The 12,035-nt window shown below is 55.9% G+C and overlaps 1 protein-coding gene across 1 annotated transcript; it reads left to right on the forward strand.

The window, feature by feature from the left end:
• Positions 1-1,297: 1,297 nt before the first annotated feature.
• On the forward strand, positions 1,298-7,383 carry TBR1 (T-box brain transcription factor 1). The gene is made up of 6 exons (XM_054209640.1): positions 1,298-1,989; positions 2,367-2,521; positions 2,852-2,973; positions 3,366-3,524; positions 4,388-4,449; positions 6,540-7,383. The coding sequence occupies exons 1-6, from the start codon at positions 1,298-1,300 to the stop codon at positions 7,381-7,383; spliced, it is 2,034 nt and encodes a 677-aa protein (XP_054065615.1).
• The last annotated feature ends 4,652 nt before the right edge of the window (positions 7,384-12,035 follow it).

Here is a 12,035-nt window from a genome sequence, read left to right on the forward strand (position 1 = left end):
ATTAGCCCGAGGTTCGCTGGGACCCGCCGGCCTGTCCCTCCCGTTTCGGGGAGGGTGTCCCCGGCCGGGGAGGGGGGTGGGGGCGTCCGCAGCCCCCTCCCCGAAGGTTTGCGGGTCCCGCCGCCCGCGGGCGCTCAGCCCGGGGCCGCCGCTCCCCGCCGGGGCCCCGCTTTTGCGGCGACCCCCCCCCGGGCTGAGGGTGCCGGCGGCCCCCGCTGCAGCACCGGCGTGGTTCGGGGCTTCTCCGCTCCCGCCCGGAACCCGCCGGCCGCGGCAGCGGCTCATGACAAACGTATTACAAAAGATCTCTCCCCTCCTGGCGCTGCCCGTGGGACTGAGTCACGGAGGGAAAGCAGGCACCGGGTGGGAAGCAAGCGGGAGCCGGATGGGTAGATGGATGCCTTCCACGCTGTGTTGCTGATAATCTCCAGCATTACGGCTCCCAGATAAAATATTTATTTACTAAAGAACCCGTAAACATCGCGGCAAATACATTAGGGCACTTCGGCTGCGCGGCTTATGATTATTTCAGAACTTAAAAGAGATGATACGCGGCCGCTGGCAGCGGGGACGGAGGGTGTATGTTCCCCCCGCGAAGCAGGCACGGGTGGGAAGGGGCGGGGGGGGGGGTCGCTCACGGGAGCCGGGGGAGAGGGGCTGCGCGCCCCGAAGACGGGGGCAAAGCGGGGAGGTGAGCCGAGGGCAGCGGCCGCCCGGCCCGGCGCTCCCCGGAGCCCCCAGCACCCGCTCTCCTCCCTGGCACACAAAGGCGAGGGACACGCGCGCAATATTTGGGGAAACGCAGGGGTTTTTGATTTATTTTCCAACCGTAGTAAAAAAAAAAAAAAAAAATGCTGGAAAGGTCACATAATAATGAGCTCTTACAGCAAACACACTCTTCCCTTCCCCCTTCCTTCTATCTCACAATAAAATCATCTCCTTCAATTTGCCATGATCGTCGCGACCAGGAGCCAGGTGATTATCCTAATTAATGTCTATCTAATTAAATTACTGTCAGCGGTTAACCAATGGCAGAAGCCGTTTCATCCTCTCCACAAGCAGCAAGATCAAAAGTGAGTCTTTCCTGATTGCTGCATAGTGTCAATTGGCCAATCTCTTCTCCCAGGGAAGGAAAAAAAAAAAAAAAAAAAAAAAAAAAAGTAAATCAAACGTTTGGGAAGCATTTGGTGGATGAAGTGCTTTCTGTCTAGTGAGGGTCCCAGGATGTCTAGCTTCTGATACTAAGGAGCCCTTTCAGATCCAGGGACTGAAGGGTTATTACTGTGGTGCTAGAGCTATGCAGCTGGAGCATTGTCTCTCTCCCTCTATCATGCTCTCCAAGAAATTTCTCAATGTGAGCAGCAGTTACCCACATGCAGGCGGATCTGAGCTTGCCTTGCATGATCATCCCATTATCTCGACCACTGACAACCTGGAGAGAAGTTCACCTTTGAAAAAAATTACCAGGGGGATGACGAATCAGTCAGATACAGACAATTTTCCTGACTCCAAGGACACACCAGGGGACGTCCAGAGAAATAAACTCTCTCCCGTCTTGGACGGGGTCTCTGAGCTTCGTCACAGTTTCGATGGATCTGCTGCAGATCGCTATCTGCTCTCTCAGTCCAGCCAGCCCCAGTCTGCTGCCTCTGCTCCTAGTACCATGTTCCCTTACCCCAGCCAGCATGGACCTGCTCACCCAGCCTTCTCCATCGCCAGCCCCAGCCGCTACATGGCTCACCATCCTGTGATCACCAACGGAGCTTATAACAGCCTCCTGTCCAACTCTTCTCCACAAGGCTACCCCACGGCGGGCTACCCGTACCCCCAGCAGTATGGCCATTCCTACCAAGGGGCACCTTTCTACCAGTTCTCCTCCACCCAGCCGGGGCTAGTTCCCGGCAAGGCTCAGGTCTACCTGTGCAACAGGCCACTCTGGCTGAAATTTCACCGGCACCAGACGGAGATGATCATCACGAAGCAGGGGAGGTAAGCCACCGCGCGGACCCTCGCCGGGTGTCGGGGCTGAGCCGCCGGGCTCCGCCGGGGGAGCCGCCCGGAGCCTCCGTCGCCCAGGGGTAGCCGCCCGCCGCCGGGGCCCCTGCGCTGAACGCCGGTGCCGGTCCCCGCTGGGGCAGCCCTGCCCGCCGCCCCGCGGGTTCCCGCGCCCGCGGTCCTCAGCCTTTCCCCGCGGAAAGCCCGGCGTTTCGGGGAGGGAGTTTCTTTTGATTTTTTTATTTCCCGGTCGCTACCGGGAGCCGTGAGGATGAAGCACAACGGGCTGGTTCCTCTGCGTGTGCCTGTCGCTGCCGGTGGCTTGCTTTCCTTCCTCTTTTTTTTTTTATTTCTTTTTTTTTTTTTTATAGGCGCATGTTCCCTTTCCTAAGTTTTAATATTTCTGGTCTCGACCCCACGGCTCACTACAATATTTTTGTGGATGTAATTTTGGCGGATCCCAACCACTGGAGATTTCAGGGAGGCAAATGGGTTCCTTGCGGCAAGGCGGACACCAATGTACAAGGCAAGTTCCTCCAATTAACACTTTTCCCGACACATATGTAGGTGAGAATGATTAATTAAAGCCTTTGTGGACTGGCTCTGGCGACTTCTGAAACGAGAATGGGCCAATGATGCTTTTTTTTTTTTTACAAAAAAAAAAAAGGTGGAAGAGAAAGTAAAAGGTGTTCGGAAAACGCTGTTTTAATCCTTTTCGGTTAAAATGAAAGGAGTTTCTGTAGTGAAATACCGCTAACTTTAGCCGTGTCCTTCCACCTCGTGTGCTGCTGCAGAGGCAGAACCGGGGTATACGGGAGAACTGTGATGTGGTTGTGTTTTTTGTTGTTTTGCTTAGGAAACCGGGTGTACATGCACCCCGATTCCCCCAACACGGGAGCCCACTGGATGCGCCAGGAAATCTCCTTTGGGAAACTAAAACTCACAAACAATAAAGGAGCATCAAACAACAACGGGCAGGTCAGTGGGGGAAACGCAGACGCTCTACCGGACTTATTTTTATTGCTTCAGGCTAAATCCTGCCGTTTCCGAAAGGACGTATTTTTTTTTTAGCTACGGTCGTTAGGTGAAAATAAAACGATGGTGGTGGGGGAAAAGCCCTGCCTTTTATTCTGCCACGGGCCTCGTCGATCCCGGGTGCGTTGCCCAGGCTGACACCGCCGCCCGGTGTGGCCGGGGGAGCCCGCAGCCGTCCCGGGGAGGCGGCGGGGCGTGGGGGGGGCCGGGGAGGAGGCGGCGGCGGGGTCCCGGGGAGGCGCACCGCTCCCCGCGGGCATCGCTCTCCCCGTCCTTCTCGCTCTAATGTCCTCCTCTTCCCGCCGCCCCCTCCCTCCTTTTCCTCTGCCTGACAGATGGTGGTTCTGCAGTCCCTCCACAAGTACCAGCCCCGCTTGCATGTGGTGGAGGTGAACGAAGACGGGACGGAGGACACCAATCAGCCGGGCAGAGTGCAGACCTTCACCTTCCCCGAGACCCAGTTCATAGCGGTCACCGCCTACCAGAACACCGATGTAAAGAGCTCCCCGGTTTATCCCGTTCCCGGTCGCCCGCGCTCCCTGCAGGACACCCCCGCCAAGGCCGGCCCGGCCGCTCCCCTCCCTCCCCCCCCCGGGTCTCCGCCGCCGGGAGACGGGGCTCCCCCTCTCCCTCTTTGTGCTGTCCTGCCCTGGCCGAGGCTGGCGACCCCCGAGCCGCTCCACGCTTGCCCCAGTAGCCCGGCGCCGGCCTCCCGCAGCCGCGCTGCCCTCCCCGCCAGGCCGGGCAGGAATCCTGCCGCTCCACCGGGAGCTGGGCGTTTATCCGCGGCGTTTACCTTCCAGTCGGAAACGGCTCAGTTAGCTGTTAAACTGTTAGCTTAAGCTTTAAGTCTGCAAAGATCAATTAACAACCTCATTGATTGCGCCGGGGGTGACGGAGCAACTTCCTCAAATTAAAAGCTCGTTAATGCCTGGCGACGTTTCGGAGTGGTCTGGCTTTGCTACAGGCTGGTGTCCCCTTTTTCAAATGACATATGTTCAGTCCACGTTCTTGCTTTAATTATTTTGCTCGATGCAAATGTAAACTCTTAGCTACCGTTCTGCGGTACGCTTTGCCCAATTTCTGGATTTAAATATATTCATACCCGTGCAGTAGGAATACTGACAAGTCTCAAAACGTGGGGTTAAATATTAAATTTTATCGTGCTTTTTACAATAAAGTAAATCGTAAAATTAGACTGTGATATCTATAAGCATGCCAAGGCTTTATTTTTTCACATTTTAGAGGCAATTTGATCGACTAGGGAAAAGCTTGATCCTTTTAAAAATGTGTTGGCTGCAGCAGGGTATATTTTTCAGGCTTTCACAACGTGCGCTCTGATCCTCTCTTTCCCTAGATCACACAGCTGAAAATAGACCACAACCCTTTCGCAAAAGGCTTCCGAGACAATTATGACACGTAAGTAAAGCGGATTTTTATTACCCTTCTGCCGGCTGCGCGCACATGTCAGAGGGGGAAGCTTTAGGACGCGGGCTGGCTTCATTTCATACCGAAAGGTGTAATGTCAGGCTTCTCCAGAGCCCTCCGGGGGGCAGGCACCCGCAAGCTCCCCCGGCAGGGCCGCGGGCGCGGAGGGGCTGTCCCTGCGGCTGGCCTCCGCGCAGCCCTGCGCAGCCTGCGCCCACCTCCGCGGCCGGGGGCCGCGCTGCCCGCACCTGAGCCCGCATCTCGCTTTGGCACTCGCGGCGGTTTTGTTGGTGGGTTTTCCTGGCACGTATCTTTGCGCCCCTTTCCAAGTTGCCGTTTCCCTTGCGCGCAAGGGCTCGGAAAGCAGCACCCGAGCAACCGGGGCTGAGCCCCCCAGCACCCCGCCGGGTTTGCGTAACCCCGGGCTCCGCACAGCCGGTGTCCGGAGGAAAATTTCTTCGTCTCGTTTCGTTCTTCTCTGGGCTTGGATTTTCTATTTTTTTCCCCCCCTCTTCCTTCTGGGTGGAGCTAAAGCCTCCGAAGTTTTAATCGCGGTTTGTCCCCGTGCTGCCTCTGCCCGTCCGCCTCAGGTCCGCCTGTTCGCAGGCTCAGCCGTGTCACCCACCCGGCCGTGGCCCCCCCACGGGAGCTGCGGCTGGTGCCGCCCCGAGTGAGGCTCCGTGGGGGCATCAGCCCCCGACCTCTCCCCGCCGCCTTTCCCGGCCCTCGGGAGCCGAATGGGGGTATCCCGGCCCGGCAGGCGCTGACGGCTGCGGCTTCCCCCGGCCCGGGGCATCCCCCCGCCCGGCCCCGGGGTACGGTGCGTCCGGCATCCCCGTGCCGGGCCAGCGGGAGGTGCAGGCACAGGGCGGCCCACTGGCCCCGGGGGGACGGGCGGCTTTGGAGCTCCCCTGCCCCGCTGCAAGCTCCGGGTCTGCGGGACGGAGCTCCGACTTTGAGGGGGGAAACCTCCTTTTTCCTCTCTAAACTGCGGCAGGGAGCGGCCTCCCTTGGAGCGTGTGCTTAAGCCTCCCTCAGCTCTGACAGCGGTTCAGCATCCCCCAGCAGCGGGATTTCGGTCCAAGGGTGCGGAGGCCGAACTAGTGCGAGAGGGGCCCGGGGCCGAGCACCGGCTCTTCCCCCACGGGCGAGGGTCGCGGCGGGGGAGCTGGGCCCCACCGGGAGGGGAACTGCTGTCCAAGTGCCACGGAGGGCGGCATCGGCGCCTGCCCCCTCTTCTGGGGGCTCTGTGAGGAAGATGCGTGGCCTTTAGACAGGCTGCGTGGCCTTCGCCCCCAGCCACAAGTGCTTTTCTTTTTAATAGGGAAAAAACTTTACAGGGCGTCACTTGAAAGGAGACGGGGGGAGGGGGAAGCTTCAATGTTGTCTAGCACGTTGAATTTGTTTAAGGGCCAAGTTTATTTTGGATAAGAAATTCCAGGAGGCGTGGAGGGTTAATTAAAGCACAGTTTTAGCCTGAATTAAATACAGATAGTAGTTATTCATCCATTAAAGTTTTTATAATCGCAAATTGCAGCCCAGCATGGGAGAATTATATATAGGCCACGCAGGGAACACTGGATGTGTCTGGTTTTATATTTCCTACAGTAGGTGTTTAAAGATTAGCTTAATTTAAACTCGGTAAAATGTTGATGGTTCGTCTGTGACTCCCAATAATAAGTGTTAAACAGCCGATATAATTCCGTAGTCTGCCATTCACGCTGTTCGCGGCAAATGACCGGGCTGCCTGTTGCGCATATGGCGGGACCGGTCAACGTGTCACCGCGCGGGATTTCACGCCGTTGGGATGCCGGGCTCGGACCGGAGCGGGGGCTCTCAGCCCTGCCAATGAATGGCCAACCGGTTCCGAAAGAGCTGCTCTCCCTGCCTCCCCGCAACCCCCCCCGTTAAGGCCCTCGGCGCTGCTGGCGCCGGAGGCCGAGCGCGGAGAGGAGCGCGGGGCCCCGGGCAGGGCAAGGCGACCGCTGGGGCGACCGCCGGCCCGGCCCGTCGCTGCCCCCACGTGCGGGGCCGAGGAGGGCGCCGGCGGACACCCAGCTCTCTCCCCTTCTCTTGGGCAGGATCTACACGGGCTGCGACATGGACCGGCTGACGCCTTCCCCCAACGACTCGCCCCGCTCGCAGATCGTGCCCGGGGCCCGCTACGCCATGGCCGGCTCCTTCCTCCAGGACCAGTTCGTGAGTAACTACGCCAAGTCCCGCTTCCACCCCGGGGCAGGAGCCGGTCCGGGGCCCGGCGCCGACCGCAGCGTGCCCCACACCAACGGGCTGCTCTCCCCACAGCAAGCCGAGGACCCGGGGGCCCCCTCGCCGCAGCGCTGGTTCGTCGCCCCCGCCAACAACCGCCTCGACTTCGCCGCCTCCGCCTACGACACGGCCACCGACTTCGCCGGCAACGCGGCCACCCTGCTCTCCTACGCGGCCGCCGGCGTCAAGGCGCTGCCGCTGCAGGCGGCCGGCTGCGCCGGGCGGCCGCTGGGCTACTACGCCGACCCCTCGGGCTGGGGGGCCCGCAGCCCCCCGCAGTACTGTAGCAAGTCGGGCTCCGTCCTCTCCTGCTGGCCCAACAGCGCGGCGGCGGCCCGCATGGCCGCCGGCAACCCCTACCTGGGGGAGGAGGCGGAGAGCCTGGCCCCCGAGCGGTCCCCCTTGCCGGGCGCCGAGGACTCCAAGCCCAAAGATTTGTCCGACTCCAGCTGGATCGAGACGCCCTCGTCCATTAAGTCCATCGACTCCACCGATTCTGGGATTTACGAGCAGGCTAAAAGGAGGCGGATCTCCCCTTCGGACACCCCGGTGTCCGAGAGCTCCTCGCCCCTCAAGAGCGAGGTGCTCACCCAGCGGGACTGCGAAAAGACCTGCGCCAAGGACATCGGCTACTACGGCTTCTACTCGCACAGCTAGGCGCGGCCCGCCCGGCCCCGCCGTCCTTTTGCACAATAACTCCTCCGCGTTAGCGCACTGACCCCCGCCCCTAGCTGCCCCATCCGCACCCCCGGCCCGGCAGGCAGGCAGGCAGGCAGGCAGAGCCGCGGCTGCCGCCGCCCCCCCGCCCCGCTCCGCTCCGCTCCCCGCCCGGCCCGGCCCGGCCCGGCCCGGGGGCGCGGGGGGCACCGCCGCTCCGAAACCCACTGATAAGTAGGATGCTTAGACTCTCTCAAAACCGTACAGCGCTTCCTTCCTTTTACCACGGATGGATACTAGGGGATAACAGTAATAGTGGGGGAAAAGAGCCTGTGAAATGCCTGTACATAGTATTTAATTTATTGTAACCGATTACTTTTCTTTGGTTCTGTTTCCTTCTTATTTGTTTGGATTTTTTCTTTTTTCTTTTTTTTTTTTGTTTTCATTGTTAAGTCACAAAACTTAGATCCTGTATAAATTTCTTTATCCCGCCCCCTCTCCCCCGCCCCCCTTTGCTCCCTTTTCCCCCTGCCCCTCCCCAGGTAAATACCCTTTCTAAATGCCTCTGGAAATGGAGAGTGGTCCATAGCTGTAGCAGCGAGTAATGGGTTTCTCACTTTCTCTGCAATTCCTCGCATGAAATAATTACGCTGTGCCCTGGGCTAACACAGCTAAGGAATAGCTCAGCTTTCCCTTCAAAAGAACAGAAATACGTCTCGTAGGAAAGTCGATTAAAGTAGCATGACGCCTTCCAAAAGCAAAATTAACTGCCTCTGTATTTTTCTTTAAAAGGAGTAGCTCGACATCAGCAATATTATTATTTTTGTGGTATTCCCCCCCCCCGCCCCCAAGTGCCAAATCCATTACTGGTCCCTGCAGGTGCCAAATATGCTGACAAACTCTTTTCAAATTTCTTTGCAGTTTTCCCCTCTTTCTTTATATTGCTGTAAATCTTTGTAATGAATAATCTAAAAAAAAAAAAAAAGATATAGACGACTGAATTGTTGGTAACCATAGTGTAGTCCAGTGAAGATGAATCGTGAGTTGTATATTTTACTGCATTTAGTTTTGGAATTGACTTTTTCATAAAGTAGCTAACCGAGATCTGACTTCCTGGGGAATCAAATGCACATCGAAAGTAAGAGCGATCTTTCCTTGTAAACCTCTTATTATATTAATGAAGGAGAACTAATATCCCTTCGGGTCTCCCCCCCGGCGAAGCAGAATAGTAAGTCTTCGAATTTTGAGTAGCAAATCTATACAATTAACGCATTTTTATATGGAAAAAAAAATTACAAACTGAAATATGCATCAGGCTAAATATTCAGTCTAGATTACACTCGACGGGGAAATTTCCTATTAGAAATTCAGGGTCATAAACGTGTGTATATTTTTGACTCTTCTGTAAATCGAATGTTGTGATTTTTATATTTGTTCTGTTACGTCTGTGGAACTGAATAATTTATACCAGTACATGCTCCATTGAGAAATGTTTCGGTTTTTGCCCGTTTGTATCGTCTGTGTATAACAAGTAAAATAAACCTGGCAAAACGTTAACGTCGTCTTGGAAAGCACTTTGCCGTTTTGCAAGTACGAATTTCAGCGAGGCGACGGGAGCTCGTCCTTCTCCCGGGCGAGGATCCCGGGGGGGAGTCCTGCCGGTTCCTTTCCCTGCCGGGGCTGCCCCTCTCGACCAGAGTTTTGCTTCTTTTTTTTTGGGGGTGGTGGTGGTGGTGTGAGCGTAGGGGAGAGTGCCCACGCCGCGCGGCCAAGCGCAGAGGTTTGCAGAAGTCGGAGAAAGAGGGAGATGGAGCCCCGTCGGGTTTGAGAGGTTTATCTTTATCCCTGGTTTTGACACTTAAAATCCCCGAGAGCATCGTGCAGGCGGGAGCGGTGCCCGGGGGTGGTGGGGGGGTCGCAGGGGCGAGGGGTGCAGCGTTGCGCCCCCCCCCGCTTCACTTCCCCGGGGCGGGGGCTGCGCTGGCCGAGCCCCGGCGGTGCTCCGCGCCGCGTTCCGCGGGGTGCCCGGCCGCGAGGAGCCCCCACTCCCGCCGCATCCCCTCTCCCTCTGACGACCTTCCAGGGATGCTCTCCCCCTCCCCTTTAAAAAATACCTATCTATAGGCTTTAGGGAAGGCGCCGTCCCCCGGCACCTGCGTGGGTCGGGGCGCGCAGCTCTTTGGGGTAAAAAGGCCGGTTTTATTCTTGATTCCCCGGTGGGGGAAGCGCGGGTGCGGAGCCGCCACGGGGATTTTGTCCTGTGGTGGTATTGCTGGGGGGGACCTGAGCAGCCCAACTGCATTCCACCTCACCTAGCGCCCGCCCCCCCCTCCCCAAGGTGCAGGTCTCCACCTGAGCAGGGTCTCTAGGCCCCCAACCCCTCCGCCGGCTGCCGGGGGGCGCGGAGGGGAGCGCGGGCCTGTGGCGGTGGCCCCGCCGCTGCCGTCGGGCTCACGGGGCTGCCAAGGGGCGACGGTGGGGACTGCGCGTCCGCGAGACCCTCGCCGGGAGAGGTGAGGGCAGAGGGTCGGGCGGCCCAGGCCGTCAGGCGGGAGAGGACCCCGGGGGGAAGCGGGGGCGGCGGGGGGTGCGTGCCCTCCCCGGCCGCCCCGCACCGAGCGGCGGAGGCCGCGGAGCCGCCCGCGCTTCCCCGCCGCGCGCGGGCCCCCGGCTGCCCCCTCAGCGGCGCGGTGAGGGGCTGCCCCGGCGCCCTCCCCCCGGGAGCAAGGCTCTGCAAAATTCAGTGTTTTCGGCGCTCCTTCCCCGGTCTCGGCGAGCAAAAGCCCCCCCCTCCTGTCCCGCTGCGCTGTTCCCCCGCCCCGGGCGGGCAAAGGGACGGGACCCGGGTGGGCACCGAGGGGGCCCCGCCGCCGCCCGCTCCCCTGGCAGTGGCGGGGGGGCTCCTGGCCCGGGGGAGCGGCAGCCGCCGCGGGCAACCGCTGGTCAACCCGAATTCGCTGGGTTTTATGTAGCGGGGGTTCTCCGGCGGGTCGGGGATAAATACGTAACGTGTGACAGGTCTGAACAAAATCCTTTCCTGTGCGTGAGTGGTTAATGTTATCCCATAACTATTTCGCCAGGATAATTCCGTAACTATTTCAGCGAGAGACTGGAAGAGAAGTAAGGGCTGCAGAAGTAAAAAACGCTAATTCCTGTCGGTAGGTCACTGTATTACTATTATAATTTTTTAGATTATTATTATTAGAGGTGCACCCGTGTATCTGCTAAACATGTGTTTACCGACACGCTAAAATGTTTGCTTTCACCTAGGATGGAACACGCAGGTTTTGACCCGGTGTGTGTAAATGATAATATATATATACTTGCAGTGCGCTCAGTTTTGTCGAAGCGAAGCCCCGTGTATGAATTTGTTAGACCAGCAACTAATTGCATGAATTTTACATGAAGTATAATTTGTATTGTTATTCTGGGCATGCTGAAAGCGCTTTTAATTTAATTATTGTGTAAAATCATCTATTCGATTGCCCTTTCTTTGCTTTATTTGGTATAACACAAAATCAGGCTCCAAAAGAGATGATCCGTAGAAAGTAATTCAAAGTTCGTATTGGTAATACTTTCTACGATGTTTCACATTAATACTGTATCAAATGTAATACAGTGATTTACGCTCTGCAGATTTTGCACGAGTACGCTATGCATATTTGATGACACATTGCATATTTTAACAAGGTTTTTAATGACTGATTGAAATGTTTGCTAAGATATTTTTTAAGAGCTGGAGGAGAAATGGTTGTGGAAAATGTGTGTAATAGAATAGTGATAAGGATGGGAAGGTTTTGATTGACAGTATGAGGAAGCAGATGGATGACTAGGTAGGTCAGAGGTAAAGATGCCTTTGACAGCTTTTTAAGTTCCTTTGGCCATTTTGGTCCAATGAATCATGCAAAACATGTGTACATTACCAAACTGATGTCTCTGCATCGTTTACTGTTGGAATCCTCATCTTTTCAAACCCACCCTAACCTTCTTTCATCACCACTTGACGTGCTATGTCTAAACTAGATTGCAAGATCCTAAGAAGGCAAGAATCTGTCTTGTATTACTTGTCAGCAAAAAAAAAAAAATTAGGAAAAAAAAATCATGTAAACCTATGGAGCTAGAAGAACAACCGCGACAGATTGGTAGAATAGGCGTAAGGTGGGACACGTTCTTCTTAATTTTCGCTGTCTGGTCATCACTCCCCTCCCCTAGGTAGTGCTCAAGGGAGATGTGGTGAACAATGATTTTTTTTTTCCCCCCCAACAGGCATAAATCTGAATTTTCATAAGTCTTATCAGAGACCTAATTGCATAATTTTCCTTATAAAATTATGCAGTGAGTGCTGTTGCTATAGTTAAAATTATTTTCTTCGCAGTCTGTGTTTTCAGGTGCTTTGTATGTCCCTCGCAAATTACTTTGTCAACTGGAAATGCTCTGATTTATCCCTGTAAAAGGTTACTGTTTTTGGAAATCTTATTTAAATTACATAGGACAATTTAAAAAATCGTTGCGATACAAAAAAAAGAATGTGTGCGTATTGGGAAAAGCAGAAAAAAGGCTTTTGCAGAAAAAGTATGCTTTCCAGGTACTGTTTCTGTGCAGAATGGACACAAGTTTTCATTTTAAGTATTAAAACTTGTCATGAATGTGGT

The sequence above is a fragment of the Rissa tridactyla genome, chromosome 7 (genome assembly GCF_028500815.1).
Source record: "Rissa tridactyla isolate bRisTri1 chromosome 7, bRisTri1.patW.cur.20221130, whole genome shotgun sequence".
NCBI lineage: Eukaryota > Metazoa > Chordata > Aves > Charadriiformes > Laridae > Rissa > Rissa tridactyla.